General features: G+C 49.4%; 1 protein-coding gene across 1 annotated transcript in view; it reads right to left on the bottom strand.

Annotated features, from left to right (window-relative positions):
* Positions 1 to 691: 691 nt before the first annotated feature.
* Positions 692 to 14,720, bottom strand: part of LOC147112444 (uncharacterized) — a 154,214-nt gene continuing 140,185 nt past the window's right edge. Inside the window, exon 9 of the mRNA XM_085998178.1 lies at positions 692 to 731. Within this exon, the coding sequence (XP_085854304.1) occupies positions 692 to 731 (40 nt within the window). The remainder of the gene's footprint in view (positions 732 to 14,720) is intronic.

The following is a 14,720-nucleotide window of genomic DNA, read 5'->3' as shown; positions in this document are numbered from 1 at the left end:
CCCCTCTCTTCCCCCCTTTCCCCCCCCTTCTTCCCCCCCTGTCCCCCCCTCTTCCCCTCCCCCCCTACCCCCCCTTCCCCTCCCCCCTTCCCCTCCCCCTTCCCCTTCCCCCCTTCCCCTCCCCCCTTCCCCCTTCCCCTCCCCCCTTCCCCCCTTCCACTCCCCCCTTCCCCCCCTTCCCCTCCCCCTTCCCCTCCCCTCTTCCCCCCCCTTCCCCCCTTCCCCTCCCCCCCTTCCCCTCTCCCCTCCCCCCCTTCCCCTTCCCCTCCCCCCTTCCCCCTTCCCCCCCCAGGAGGATGGCGTCCGACCTCGGGAGGTGTGGTGCCGACCTCGCCCCCACTCGCGTCTCCTCTCCTCCCCCCCACCACTCGCTCTCTCGCTTCCCCCCAGTCGCTCTCTCTATCCCCCCCCATTAGCCGTTGACCAATCGGGGGGGGTTTGTTGTTGTTGAGCAAAACAGTGAGTTGATTTGCAAACCTCATTATCCTTTGACCAATCAGTGGAGTTTTGTTGTTGTTGAGCGAAACGGTGATTTCAATTGCAAACCTCATTAGCCGTTGACCAATCAGGGGAGTTATTTTGTTGTTGAGAGAAACATTTAGTTGCATTGCAAACCTCATTAGCCATTGGACCAATCAGGGGAGTTTCGTTGTTGTTGAGCGAAAACAGTGATTTGAATTGCAAACCCTCATTAGCCTTGACCAATCAGGGGAGTGTCATAGTCGTGTTTACTTTAAAAAGTTCAAAAACAGACTAAATCCGCTGATTAGCTGTTGACCAATCATAACGCTCATTAGTGGGCGGGGCCTGGGTTAGATATAGAGTAATTGTGCCAATGCATTGCCCAATCAAACTGCCAGTGCAACCACAGCACTGGTTATTTACCGAGTAAAGCTCTCTACTTTTCTTAAAAACCTAAACTTTAATAACGTGAACTGCAGGGATCCCAGGGGACAGGGAGCGAGCAGGTGAGTGGCGGTGCATGGTGTGTTATGATTTCTTTATATATAGATTTTACTTCAGTCTTTCCCTGAAAAAATAAATAAACTCTCTCCCCCCCCACTTGCTCTCGCTCTCTTCCCCCTCCAGTCTCTCTCGCTCTCTCTCTCCCCCCACTCGCTCTCTCTCTCCCCCCCACCACTCGCTCTCTCTCTTCCCCCCCAGTCGCTCTCTCTATTCCCCCCAGTCGCTCTCTCTATTCCCCCCCAGTCGCTCTCTCTTCACCCATCTCTCTCTCTCTCCCCAGTGTGTCTCTCTCTCTCTCTCTCTCTCTCCCCCCCCAGCTCTCTCTCTCTCTCTCTCTCTCTCTCTCTCCCCGTCTCTCTCTCTCTCTCTCCCCCAGTCTCTCTCTCTCTCTCTCCCCCCCAGTCTCTCTCTCTCTCTCTCTCTTTCTCCCCCCAGTCTCTCTCTCTCTCTCTCCCCCCCGTCTCTCTCTCTCTCTCTCTCTTTCCCCCCAGTCTCTCTCTCCTCTCCCCCCGTCTCTCCTCTCTCCTCACCCCCCAGTCTCTCTCTCTCTATCTCTCTCTCTTTCCCCCCCCAGTCTCTCTCTCTCTCCCCCCCAGTCTCTCTCTCTCTTTCTCCCCCCAGTCCAATTCCAATTTTTTTCCAATTCAAATGCTTTATTGGCATGAAAGTTTACAGAGAACCGTATTGCCAAAGCTGACATATCAAAAAAGGTTCAGTTTTCCAACATTCTGTAGGTGTCAATCGATTTGACATTTGTTGGGTACATACAATATTACTTTTAAACAATATTAATTTTAAACAGTCTTTCTACTTCATTTGGTACGTTCAATATTAATTTTAAACAGTCTTACTTTTAAACAGTCCTCAGGTTGTGACATGTTGTTACATATTTGGCCCCAAGGTATGGTCTGTCTCCTTCTCCCAGGACTAATCCCAGGACCTAGTCTCTCTCTCTCTCTCTCCCCCCCAGTCTCTCTCTCTCTCTCTCTCTATCTCTCTCTTTCCCCCAGTCTCTCTCTCGACCCCCCCAGTGTCTCTCTCTGTCTCCCCCCAGTCTCTCTCTCTCTCTCTCTATCTCTCTCTCTTTCCCCCCAGTCTCTCTCTCTCTCCCCCCCAGTCTCTCTCTCTCTTTCTCCCCCCATTCTCTCTCTCTCTCTCCCCCCCCCCAGTCTCTCTCTCTCTCTATCTCTATCTCTCTCTTTCCCCCCAGTCTCTCTCTCTCTCCCCCCCAGTCTCTCTCTCTCTCTCCCCCCCAGTCTCTCTCTCTCTCTCTCTCTCTCTCCCCCCAGTCTCTCTCTCTCTCTCTCTCTCTCCCCCCAGTCTCTTTCTTTCTCTCTCCCTCTCTCTCTCTCTCTCCCCAGTCTCTCTCTCCTCTCCCCCCAGTCTCTCTCTCTGTCTCTCTCTCTCTGTCTCTGTCTCTCGCTCTCTCTCTCTCTCTCCCCCCAGTCTCTCTCTCTCTCTCTCTCTCCCCCCAGTCTCTCTCTCTCTCCCCCCCCAGTCTCTCTCTCTCCTCTCTATCTCCCCCCAGTCTCTGTCTCAATTCAATTCAATTCAATTCAAATGCTTTATTGGCATGAAAGTTTACAGGGAACCATATTGCCAAAGCTACATAACAAAAGGTACAGTTTTCCAACATTCTGTAGGTGTCAAACAATTTTGACCTTCGTTGGGTACATACAATATTAGTTTAAACAATATTAATTTAAACAGTCGTTGGACATCGTTGGGTACATTCAGTATTAATTTTAAACAGTCCCTCAGGTTGTGACATGTTGTTACATATTTGGCACCAAGATATGATCTGTCTCTTCTCCCAGGACTAATCTTAATTTTGACAGGTCATCCAATTCTTTGAAATCTGGGGTTGTTTGGCTGAGCTTGTCAAATAATATGTTTCTTGTTGTGTTGAATTTTTCGCATTTTAGGAGGAAATGCATCTCTGTCTCAACCTCGCCGGCCAGACATTGATCACATATTCTATTCTCTCTAGGCTGCCAGGATTTCTTGTATCTTCCTTTTTCAATTGCTAGTTGGTGGTCGCTTAGTCTGTACCTGGTGAGGGTCTGTCTCTGTTTTGTGTCTCTGATGGTCGAGAGATAGTCTGCCAGTTTATATTCTCTTTTTAGGGCCCGGTAACATTCTAATCTGCTTTGGCTTTTGGTTATTTTGTTCCAATGTTCCAGGTAGGTTCCTTTGCATTGTTTAATGATTTGGTTCACTCGGATTGGTGTTTGGACGGCAGTGTTGGTCTGGGACTGGTCAGGGTCCGGCTGAGTAGGAGTACTTAGTTTCAGTAGCAGCTGACTCAGGGGACTCTTTTCTGGGTTTAGCTCTTGGGTCTGGAAGGCTTTAAAATGAAGGGTGTCTGGGGGCTAGATTTGAGGTGATTTAGGAAGTTTAGTGCTCGTTTTTGGATGTTTATTATCAGTGGGTATCTGCCTAGTTCGGCTCTGCATGCATTTGTTGGTGTTTTCCTTTGGGTGCGAAGAATGCTTCGGCAAAATTCTGCATGTAGGGCTTCTATTGTGTGTTTTTCCCATTTAGTGTAGCTATGGTGATTGAGCGGGCCCCATACTTCACTACCGTACAGCGCAATGGCAGGATTATGCTGTCAAATATTTTGAGCCAGATTTTGATTGGGATTTGGATGTTGTAGAATTTTCTTTTTATTGCATATAGGGCTCTTCGGCTTTTTCTTTTAGTGCATTCACTGCTATGCTGAAGCTCCCTGATGCTGTAATGGTTAGACCAAGGTAAGTGTAGCTCATAGTGTGTCCTATGATGGTATCACTGAGAGTAAACTGGTATTTGTTTTCCTGACACCTGGGCCTTTTTTGAAAAATCATGATGTTGGTTTTCTTTAGATTTACTGTTAGGGCCCAATTTTGGCAGTATTGTCGAGTAGGTCTAGTTGTTGCTGTAATCCCTGTTCTGTGGGAGGACAGCAGAACCAGGTCATCTGCATAGAACAGGGATTTCACTTCTCCATCCAGGAGACAGAGACCCGGTGACTCGCTTTGCTCCAGCATGTCTGCTAATTCATTTATGTATATGTTGAACAGGGTCGGGCTCAAATTGCAGCCCTGCCGGACGCCTCTTCTCCCAGTCTCTCTCTCTCTCTCTCCCCCCCAGTCTCTCTCTCTCTCTCTCTCCCCCCAGTCTCTCTCTCTCTTTCTCCCCCCAGTCTCTCTCTCTCTCTCCCCTCAGTCTCTCTCTCTCTCTCTCTCTCTCTCTCTCCCCCCTAGTCTCTCTCTCTCTCCCCCCCAGTCTCTCTCTCTCTCTCTCCCCCATTCTCTCTCTCTCTCTCTCTCTGTCTCTGTCTCTCTCTCTCTCCCCCCAGTCTCTCTCTCTCTCTCTCCCTCTCTCTCTCCCCCAGTCTCTCTCTCTCTCCCCCCAGTCTCTCTCTCTCTCTGTCTCTGTCTCTCTCTCTCCCCCCAGTCTCTCTCTTTCTCTCTCCCTCTCTCTCTCCCCCACTCGCTCTCTCTCTCCCCCCACCACTCGCTCTCTCTCTTCCCCCCCCCAGTCGCTCTCTCTATTCCCCCCCCCATTAGCCGTTGACCAATCGGGGGGGGTTTTGTTGTTGTTGAGCGAAACAGTGAGTTGATTTGCAAACCTCATTATCCGTTGACCAATCAGTGGAGTTTTGTTGTTGTTGAGCGAAACGATGATTTCAATTGCAAACCTCATTAGCCGTTGACCAATCAGGGGAGTTATTTTGTTGTTGAGAGAAACATTTAGTTGCATTGCAAACCTCATTAGCCGTTGACCAATCAGGGGAGTTTCGTTGTTGTTGAGCGAAACGGTGATTTGAATTGCAAACCTGATTAGCCCTTGACCAATCAGGGGAGTGTTATAGTCGTGTTTACTTTTAAAAAATGTTCAAAAAACAGACTAAATCCGCTGATTAGCTGTTGACCAATCGTAACGCTCATTAGTGGGCGGGGCCTGGGTTAGATATAGAGTAAATGTGCTGATGCATTGCCCAATCAAACTGCCAGTGCAACCACAGCACTGGTTATTTACCGAGTAAAGCTCTCTACTTTTCTTAAAAACCTAAACTTTAATAACGTGAACTGCAGGGATCCCAGGGGACAGGGAAGCGAGCAGGTGAATGGCGGCGCACGGTGTGTTATCATCTCTTTATATATAGATTTTACTTCAGTCTTTCCCTGAAAAAATAAATAAACTCTCTCCCCCCCACTCGCTCTCGCTCTCTTCCCCCTCCAGTCTCTCTCGCTCTCTCTCTCCCCCCACTCGCTCTCTCTCTCCCCCCACCACTCGCTCTCTCTCTTCCCCCCAGTCGCTCTCTCTATTCCCCCCAGTCGCTCTCTTTATTCCCCCCCAGTCGCTCCCTCTCTTCACCCATCTCTCTCTCTCTCCCCCAGTGTCTCTCTCTCTCTCTCTCTCCCCCCAGTCTCTCTCTCTCTCTCTCTCTCTCTCTCCCCCCGTCTCTCTCTCTCTCTCTCCCCCCCAGTCTCTCTCTCTCTCTCTCTCTCTCTCTCCCCCCCAGTCTCTCTCTCTCTCTCTTTCTCCCCCAGTCTCTCTCTCTCTCTCCCCCCCAGTCTCTCTCTCTCTCTCTCTCTATCTCTCTCTCTTTCCCCCCCAGTCACTCTCTCTCTCCCCCCCAGTCTCTCTCTCTCTCTGCCCCCCAGTCTCTCTCTCTCTCTCTCTCTATCTCTCTCTCTTTCCCCCCCAGTCTCTCTCTCTCTCCCCCCCAGTCTCTCTCTCTCTTTCTCCCCCCAGTCTCTCTCTCTCTCTCTCCCCCCAGTCTCTCTCTCTATCTCTCTCTCTTTCCCCCCAGTCTCTCTCTCTCTCCCCCCAGTCTCTCCCCCCTCAGTCTCTCTCTCTCTCTCTCCCCAGTCTCTCCCTCTCTCTCTGTCTGTCTCTGTCTCTCTCTCTCTCCCCCAGTCTCTTTCTTTCTCTCTCCCTCTCTCTCTCTCTCTCTCTCCCCCAGTCTCTCTCTCTCTCTCCCCCAGTCTCTCTCTCTGTCTCTCTCTCTCTGTCTCTGTCTCTCGCTCTCTCTCTCTCTCCCCCAGTCTCTCTCTCTCTCCCTCTCTCTCTCTCCCCCAGTCTCTCTCTCTCCCCCCCAGCCTCTCTCTCTCTCTCTCTATCTCCCCCCAGTCTCTGTCTCTCTCTCTCCCCCCCAGTCTCTCTCTCTCTCTCCCCCCCAGTCGCTCTCTCTCTCTCTCTCCCCCCCAGTCTCTCTCTCTCTCTTTCTCTCCCCAGTCTCTCTCTCTCTCTCTCACCCCAGTCTCTCTCTCTCTCTCTCTCTCTCTCTCCCCCCTAGTCTCTCTCTCTCTCCCCCCAGTCTCTCTCTCTTTCTCTTCTCCCCCCATTCTCTCTCTCTCTCTTCTCCCCCCAGTCTCTCTCTCTCACCCCGTCTCTCTCTCCTTCCCTATCTCTCTCTCTCTCCTTCCCTATCTCTCTCTCTCTCCTTCCCCCTCTCTCTCTCTCCTTCCCCCTCTCTCTCTCTCCTTCCCCCTCTCTCTCTCTCTCCTTCCCCCTCTCTCTCTCTCTCCTTCCCCCTCTTTCTCTCTCTCCTTCCCCCTCTCTCTCTCTCTCTCTCCTTCCCCCTCTCTCTCTCTCTCCTTCCCCTTCTCTCTCTCTTTCCCCCTCTTTCTCTCCTTCCCTCTCTCTCTCTCTTCCCTCTCTCTCTCTCCTTCTCCTCTTCTCTCTCTCTCCTTCTCCTCTTCTCTCTCTCCTTCCCTCTCTCTCTCTCTCCTTCCATCTCTCTCTCTCCTTCCCTCTCTCTCTCTCTCTCTCCTTCTCTCTCTCTCCTTTCCTCTCTCTCTCTCTGCTTCCCTCTCTCTCTTCCCCCCCAGTCGCTCCCTCTCTCTCTTCCAACAACAACATGCCCTCAAAAAAGCCTCGGCGCTCGCTCTCTCACTTTCCCCCCCGCTCGCTCTCTCTCTTTCCCCCCCGCTCGCTCTCTCTCTTTCCCCCCCGCTCGCTCTCTCTCTTTGCCCCAGCTCGCTCTCTCTCTTTCCCCCCCGCTTGCTCTCTCTCTTTCCCCCCGCTCGCTCTCTCTCTTTCCCCCGCCCGCTCGCTCTCTCTCTTCCCCCCCCGCTCTCTCTCTCTCTTCCCCCCCCGCTCTCTCTCTCTCTTCCCCCCCCGCTCTCTCTCTCTTCCCCCCCCGCTCTCTCTCTTCCCCCCCGCTCTCTCTCTTCCCCCCCGCCCCCACTCGCTCGCTCCCCCCCGCCACTCGCTCGCTCTCTCTCTTCCAACAACAACATGCCCTCGAAAAAGCCTCGGCAACGCCGGGCTCCCCCAGCTAGTATATATATAAAAGAGCTCTTCTGTCTGTCTATCTGTCTGTCTGTCTGTCTGTTCTCTATACGTTCGAAAGTTATAGAGCATACCTACACGCGCGTCACATCAAAAGAAAGCTTACGATTACGGACCAGTCATAGGCATATTTTCTTTTCCGTCAGAAAAAAATCGTGCCCACGGTATCCAAAATACGTTAAAAATTCCACTCATTAAATGGGAAAAGTTCCGCTCATTTGCTCATTAGCATTGAGTGACGTGAAGGTTGACCAATCATGCGGTCGAGCGACCTGACAGTTGACCGACGGTTGACCAATCGCTGCCTTGCGGGGGCGGGTTCATTGCGCGTGCGGGCGGGCCATCCTACAGTTGAGTTTTGAGTGACTTGACGATTGACCAATCCTACGCTTCTGTGACCTGACGGTCGACCAATCGGTGCGTGTGTGGGCGGGCCTTATCATTCTGAACCGACGTGAGTGGCTGCCATCTCGATTCTTCACGATTTTTTTCCCACACTTTGTGTGTTAGGGAATTTATTTGAATTATGTGTTAGGGTATTAAATAACAATTTATTTGAGTTTTAAATTGTATTTAGCAACAGTAGGAAATGAAGTGATCCCTTGCCCTTCGCCCAGAGGCTCGCCTACTTTGACGGCCGTTTCGAGCGGCTGTGCTGGCGCCGGGCGCGGCCTAGCAGCCCGGGAAGCCTGGGCCTTGAGTTCTGGGCCGTGCCGGGAGTCGCCGCGCACAGAACTTCCCCGCGGCGTCAACAGCCCCACCCCAGAGCCCGACCCAAAGCCACCAGGTCACCAGCCGCGGCGGGCCGTGCCGGGAGCTGCCGCACACAAAATTTCCCCGCGGCGTCAACAGCCCCGCCCGAGAGCCCGACCCAAAGTCACCAGGTCACTGGCCGCGGCGGGCCGTGCCGGGAGCTGCCGCGCACAAAACATCCCCGCGGCATTAACAGCCCCGCCCCAAAGCCATCAGGTCATCGGCCGCGGCGGGCCATGCCGGGAGCTGCCGCGCACAAAACCTCCCCGCGGCATCAACAGCCCCGCCCCAGAGCCCGACACAAAGCCATCAGGTGAGCGGCCGCGGCGGCCCAGTCTCTCTCTCACACTCCCAATCTCTCTATCTCACACTCCCAATCTCTCTCTTTCTCTCACACTGCCAATCTCTCTCACTCACACTCCCAATCTCTCTCTCTCACACTCCCAATCTCTCTCTTTCTCTCACACTCCCAATCTCTCTCTCTCTCACACTCCCAATCTCTCTCTCTCTCACACACCCAATCACTCTCTCTCTCTCTCACACTCCCAATCTCTATCTCTCTCTCACACTCCCAATCTCTCTCTCACACTCCCAATCTCTCTTGCTCAAACTCCCAATCTCTCTCTCTCACACTCCCAATCTCTCTCTCTCACACTCCCAATCTCTCTCTCTCACACTCCTAATCTCTCTCTCTCACACTCCCAATCACTCTCTCTCACACACTCCCAATCTCTCTCTCTCTCACACTCCCAGTCTCTCTCTCTCTCTCACATTCCCAATCTCTCTCTCTCTCACACTCCCAATCTCTCTCTCTCTCACACTCCCAATCTCTCTCTCTCACACACTCCCAGTCTCTCTCTCTCTCTCACACTCCCAATCTCCCTCTCTCACACACTCCCAATCTCTCTCTCTCTCACACTCCCAATCTCTCTATTTCTCTCACACTCCCAATCTCTCTCTTTCTCTCACACTCCCAATCTCTCTCTCTCACACTCCCAATCTCTCTCTCTCACACTCCCAATCTCTCTCTCTCTCTCACACTCCCAATCTCTCTCTCTCTCACACTCCCAATCTCTCTCTCTCACACACTCCCAGTCTCTCTCTCTCTCTCACACTCCCAATCTCCCTCTCTCACACACTCCCAATCTCTCTTTCTCTCACACTCCCAATCTCTCTATTTCTCTCACACTCCCAATCTCTCTCTTTCTCTCACACTCCCAATCTCTCTCTCTCACACTCCCAATCTCTCTCTCTCACACTCCCAATCTCTCTCTCTCTCTCACACTCCCAATCTCTCTCTCTCTCACACTCCCAATCTCTATCTCTCTCTCATACTCCCAATCTCTCTCTCACACTCCCAATCTCTCTCTCACACTCCCAATCTCTCTCTCACACTCACAATCTCTCTCTCTCACACACCCAATCTCTCTCTCTCACACTCCCAATCACTCTCTCTCACACACTCCCAATCTCTCTCTCTCACACACTCCCAATCTCTCTCTCACACTCACAATCTCTCTCTCACACTCCCAATCTCTCTCTCTCACACTCCCAATCTCTCTCTCTCACACTCCCAATCTCTCTCTCTCTCACACTCCCAATCACTCTCTCTCACACACTCCCAATCTCTCTCTCTCACACTCCCAATCTCTCTCTCTCTCTCACTCCCAAACTCTCTCTCTCACTCCCAATCACTCGCTCGCTCACACTCCCAATCTCTCTGTCTCTCACACTCCCAATCTCTCTCTCACACTCCCAATCTCTCTCTCACACTCACAATCTCTCTCTCTCACACACCCAATCTCTCTCTCTCACACTCCCAATCACTCTCTCTCACACACTCCCAATCTCTCTCTCTCACACACTCCCAATCTCTCTCTCACACTCACAATCTCTCTCTCACACTCCCAATCTCTCTCTCTCACACTCCCAATCTCTCTCTCTCACACTCCCAATCTCTCTCTCTCTCACACTCCCAATCACTCTCTCTCACACACTCCCAATCTCTCTCTCTCACACTCCCAATCTCTCTCTCTCTCTCACTCCCAAACTCTCTCTCTCACTCCCAATCACTCGCTCGCTCACACTCCCAATCTCTCTGTCTCTCACACTCCCAGTCTCTCTCTCTCTCACTCTCCCAATCTCTCTCTCTCTCACACACCCAATCTCTCTCTTTCTCTCACACTCCCAATCTCTCTCTCTCACACTCCCAATCTCTCTCTCTCTCACACTCCAATTCCAATTCCAATTCCAATTCAAATGCTTTATTGGCATGAAAGTTTACAGAGAACCATATTGCCAAAGCTTACATAGCAAAAAGGTACAGTTTCCCAACATTCTGTAGGTGTCAATCGATTTGACATTTGTTGGCTACATACAATATTACTTTTAAACAATATTAATTTTAAACAGTCTTTGTACTTCATTTGGTACGTTCAATATTAATTTTAAACAGTCTTAATTTTAAACAGTCCTCAGGTTGTGACATGTTGTTACATATTTGGCCCCAAGGTATGGTCTGTCTCCTTCTCCTAGGACTAATCTCAATTTTGACAGGTCATCCAATTCCTTGAAATCTGGGGTTGTTTGGCTTAGCTTGTTGAATAATATGTTTCTTGATGTGTTGAATTTTTCGCATTTTAGGAGGAAATGCATCTCTGTTTCAACCTCGCCGGCCAGACATTGATCGCATATTCTATTCTCTCTAGGCTGCCAGGATTTCTTGTATCTGCCTTTTTCAATTTCCAGTTGGTGGTCGCTTAGTCTGTACCTGGTGAGGGTCTGTCTCTGTTTTGTGTCTCTGATGGTCGTGAGGTAGTCTGCCAGTTTATATTCTCTTTTTAAGGCCCGGTAACATTCTAATCTGCTTTGGCTTTCGGTTATTTTGTTCCAATGTTCCAGGTAGGTTTCTTTGCATTTTTTAATGATTTGGTTCACTCCGATTGGTGTTTGGACGGCTGTGTTGGTCTGGGGCTGGTCAGGGTCCGGCTGAGTACTTAGTTTCAGTAGCAGCTGACTCAGGGGACTCTTTTCTGGGTTTAGCTCTTGGGTCTGAAAGGCTTTGAAATGAAGGGTGTCTGGGGAGCTAGATTTGAGGTGATTTAGGAAGTTTAGTGCTCGTTTTTGGATGTTTATTATCAGTGGGTATCTGCCTAGTTCGGCTCTGCATGCATTTGTTGGCGTTTTTCTTTGGGTGCGAAGGATGCTTCGGCAGAATTCTGCATGTAGGGCTTCTATTGTGTATTTTTCCCATTTAGTGTAGCTTTGGTGATTTAGCGGGCCCCATACTTCACTACCATACAGTGCAATGGGCAGGATTATGCTGTCAAATATTTTGAGCCAGATTTTGATTGGGATTTGGATGTTGTAGAATTTTCTTTTTATTACATATAGGGCTCTTCGTGCTTTTTCTTTTAGTGCATTCACTGCTATGCTGAAGCTCCCTGATGCTGTAATAGTTAGACCCAGGTAGGTGTAGCTCATAGTGTGTCCTATAGTGGTATCACTGAGGGTAAACTGGTATTTGTTTTCCTGACATCTGGGCCTTTTTTGAAAAATCATGATGTTGGTTTTCTTTAGATTTACTGTTAGAGCCCAATTTTGGCAGTATTTGTCGAGTAGGTCTAGTTGTTGCTGTAATCCCTGTTCTGTGGGAGACAGCAGAACCAGGTCGTCCACATAGAACAGGGATTTCACTTCTCCATCCAGGAGACGGAGACCTGGTGACTCGCTTTGCTCCAGCATGTCTGCTAATTCATTTATGTATATGTTGAACAGGGTCGGGCTCAAATTGCAGCCCTGCCGGATGCCTCTTCTCTGGGTGAAGAAATCGATGCGTTTGTCTCCAATTTTGATCCCGCATTTGTTTTTCAGATACATTGATTTAATAAGGTCATAGACTTTGCCCCCTATTCCACACTGAAGAAGTTTATAATAGAGCCCTTCGTGCCATATAGAGTCAAAGGCTTTCTTGAAGTCGATGAAACAGGCGAATATTTTCCCATTTTTTGTTTGGTGTATATGTTTTTCAATGAGGGTGTGAAGGGTATAGATATGGTCGGCGGTGCGGTGTTTTGGAAGAAAGCCTATTTGGTTTTTTCTGAGGATATTATGTTCGTTAAGAAAATCAAGTAATCTACTATTTAGAATACTGCAGAATAACTTCCCTAGACAACTGTTGACATAGATGCCGCCGTAGTTATTTGGGTCTGATTTGTTTCCACTTTTATATATGGGGGAGATTAGTCCTTGGCACCAGATATCGGGAAAACAGCCTGAACGTCATATGATGTTGAATAATTTGAGTACCGCACCCTGCATCTCCATATTGCTGAACTTGAGCATTTCATTTTTGATGTTGTCTGCGCCACAGGCTTTCTTTAGGTGGAGAGATTTTGTTTTTGTGGCCAGTTCTTTCCATGTGATTGGGGAGTCTAGAGGGTTTTGGTTCTCTTTAATTGTTGCTTCTAATGTGTGGAGTTTTTCTGTGACCTGATGTTGACTTGGGTTTGTTTCGTTTATTGGGATGTCTTTGTAGAGGTTTTCAAAATGTGTTCTCCAGATGTCGCCATCTTGGATTGGTAATGCTTGCAATTGTGTTGTACTCAGGTTATTCCACATTTCCCAGAATTGTTTTGGATTGGTGGAGTTTTCAATTTCTTCGAGTATTTTGTGGGTATAGTTTTGTGTTTTGTTCCTAATGGTGTGTTTATATCTTTTGAGGGTTACATTGTATCTAGTACGTAGGTCCAGATTGTTTGGTTGGCGATGCTTTTGGTTTGATATTTTTCTCAGGTCTTTTCTGGCATTTTTGCATTCGTGGTCAAACCATTTCTTATTTTTATTTTGTCTTTTGTGACGCTTCCTCTTCTGTTTCACAAGGTCGGCTTTTACAGCTGCCTCATGGAAGATCATATTTATATCCTCTATGGCCATGTTTACACCATCTCTGGTGATCTCGTATGGGTTTTCTTTAAATTTTGATATTTTACTTGTGAGATCAGGTGACTTTAGTGCTGTGATGAATTTTTCTCCACTGTCTGGGGCCCATCTGTATGTCTGGTTTATTTTATGGAGCTTACTGGGTTCTTTTTTTGTGTCTGTAGTTTGGGCAGAAAGTTTAAGGTACATATTTATTTGGTTATGGTCTGAGAGGGGGGATTGCTGCCTGACAGTGAATGAGTTGATATCGCAGGGGTCCAGGTCAGTGATTGTATAGTCCACCACACTAGACCCAAGAGTTGAGGAGTATGTGAGTCTCCCTAGGGAGTCCCCTCTCTCTCTCTCACACTCCCAATCTCTACCTCTCTCTCACATTCCCAATCTCTCTCTCACACTCCCAATCTCTCTTGCTCAAACTCCCAATCTCTCTCTCTCAAACTCCCAATCTCTCTCTCTCACACTCCCAATCTCTCTCTCTCACACTCCTAATCTCTCTCTCTCACACACTCCCAATCTCTCTCTCTCACACTCCCAATCTCTCTCTCTCTCTCACTCCCAATCTCTCTCTCTCTCTCACTCCCAATCACTCGCTCTCTCACACTCCCAATCTCTCTGTCTCTCACACTCCCAGTCTCTCTCTCTCTCACACTCCCAATCTCTCTCTCTCTCACATTCCCAATCTCTCTCTCTCTCACACTCCCAATCTCTCTCTCTCACACTCCCAACCTCTCTGTCTCTCACACTCCCAATCTCTCTCTCTCACACTCCCAATCTCTCTCTCTCTCACACTCCCAATCTCTCTCTCTCACACTCCCAATCTCTCTCTCTCTCTCTCACTCCCAATCTCTCTCTCTCTCTCACTCCCAATCTCTCTCTCTCTCACACTCCCAATCTCTCTCTCTCTCACACTCCCAATCTCTCTCTCTCACACTCCCAGTCTCTCTCTCTCTCACACTCCCAATCTCTCTCTCACACTCCCAATCTCTCTCTCTCTCACACTCCCAGTCTTTCTCTCTCTCACACTCTCAATCTCTCTCTCTCTCTCACTCCCAATCTCTCTCTCTCTCACACTCCCAGTCTCTCTCTCTCTCACACTCCCAATCTCTCTCTCTCTCACTCCCAATCTCTCTCTCTCTCACACTCCCAATCTCTCTCTCTCTCACACTCCCAATCTCTCTCTTTCTCTCACACTCCCAATCTCTCTCTCTCACACTCCCAATCTCTCTCTCTCTCTCACACTCCCAATCTCTCTCTCTCACACTCCCAATCTCTCTCTCTCACACTCCCAATCTCTCTCTCTCTCACACTCCCAATCTCTCTCTCTCTCACGCTCCCAATCTCTCTCTCACACACCCAATCTCTCTCTGTCTCACACTCCCAGTCTCTCTCTCTCTCACACTCCCAATCTCTCTCTCTCTCACACTCCCAATCTCTCTCTCTCTCACACTCCCAGTCTCTCTCTCACACTCCCAGTCTCTCTCTCACACTCCCAATCTCTCTTTCTCACACTCCCAATCTCTCTCTCTCTCACACTCCCAATCTCTTCCTCTCTCACACTCCCAATCTCTCTCTCTCTCTCACACTCCCAATCTCTCTCTCTCTCACACTCCCAGTCTCTCTCTCTCACTCCCAATCTCTCTCTCTCACACTCCCAATCTCTCTCTCTCTCACACTCCCAATCTCTCTCTCTCTCACACTCCCAATCTCTCTCTCTCTCACACTCCCAATCTCTCTCTCTCACACTCCCAATCTCTCTCTCACACTCCCAATCTCTC

The sequence above is a fragment of the Somniosus microcephalus genome, chromosome 9 (assembly GCF_052327205.1).
Source record: "Somniosus microcephalus isolate GS21.2 chromosome 9, FLI_Smic_1.0, whole genome shotgun sequence".
Taxonomy (NCBI): domain Eukaryota; kingdom Metazoa; phylum Chordata; class Chondrichthyes; order Squaliformes; family Somniosidae; genus Somniosus; species Somniosus microcephalus.
The sequence above is the reverse complement of the archived record's forward strand: the minus strand, read 5'-3'. Positions and strand labels throughout refer to the sequence as shown.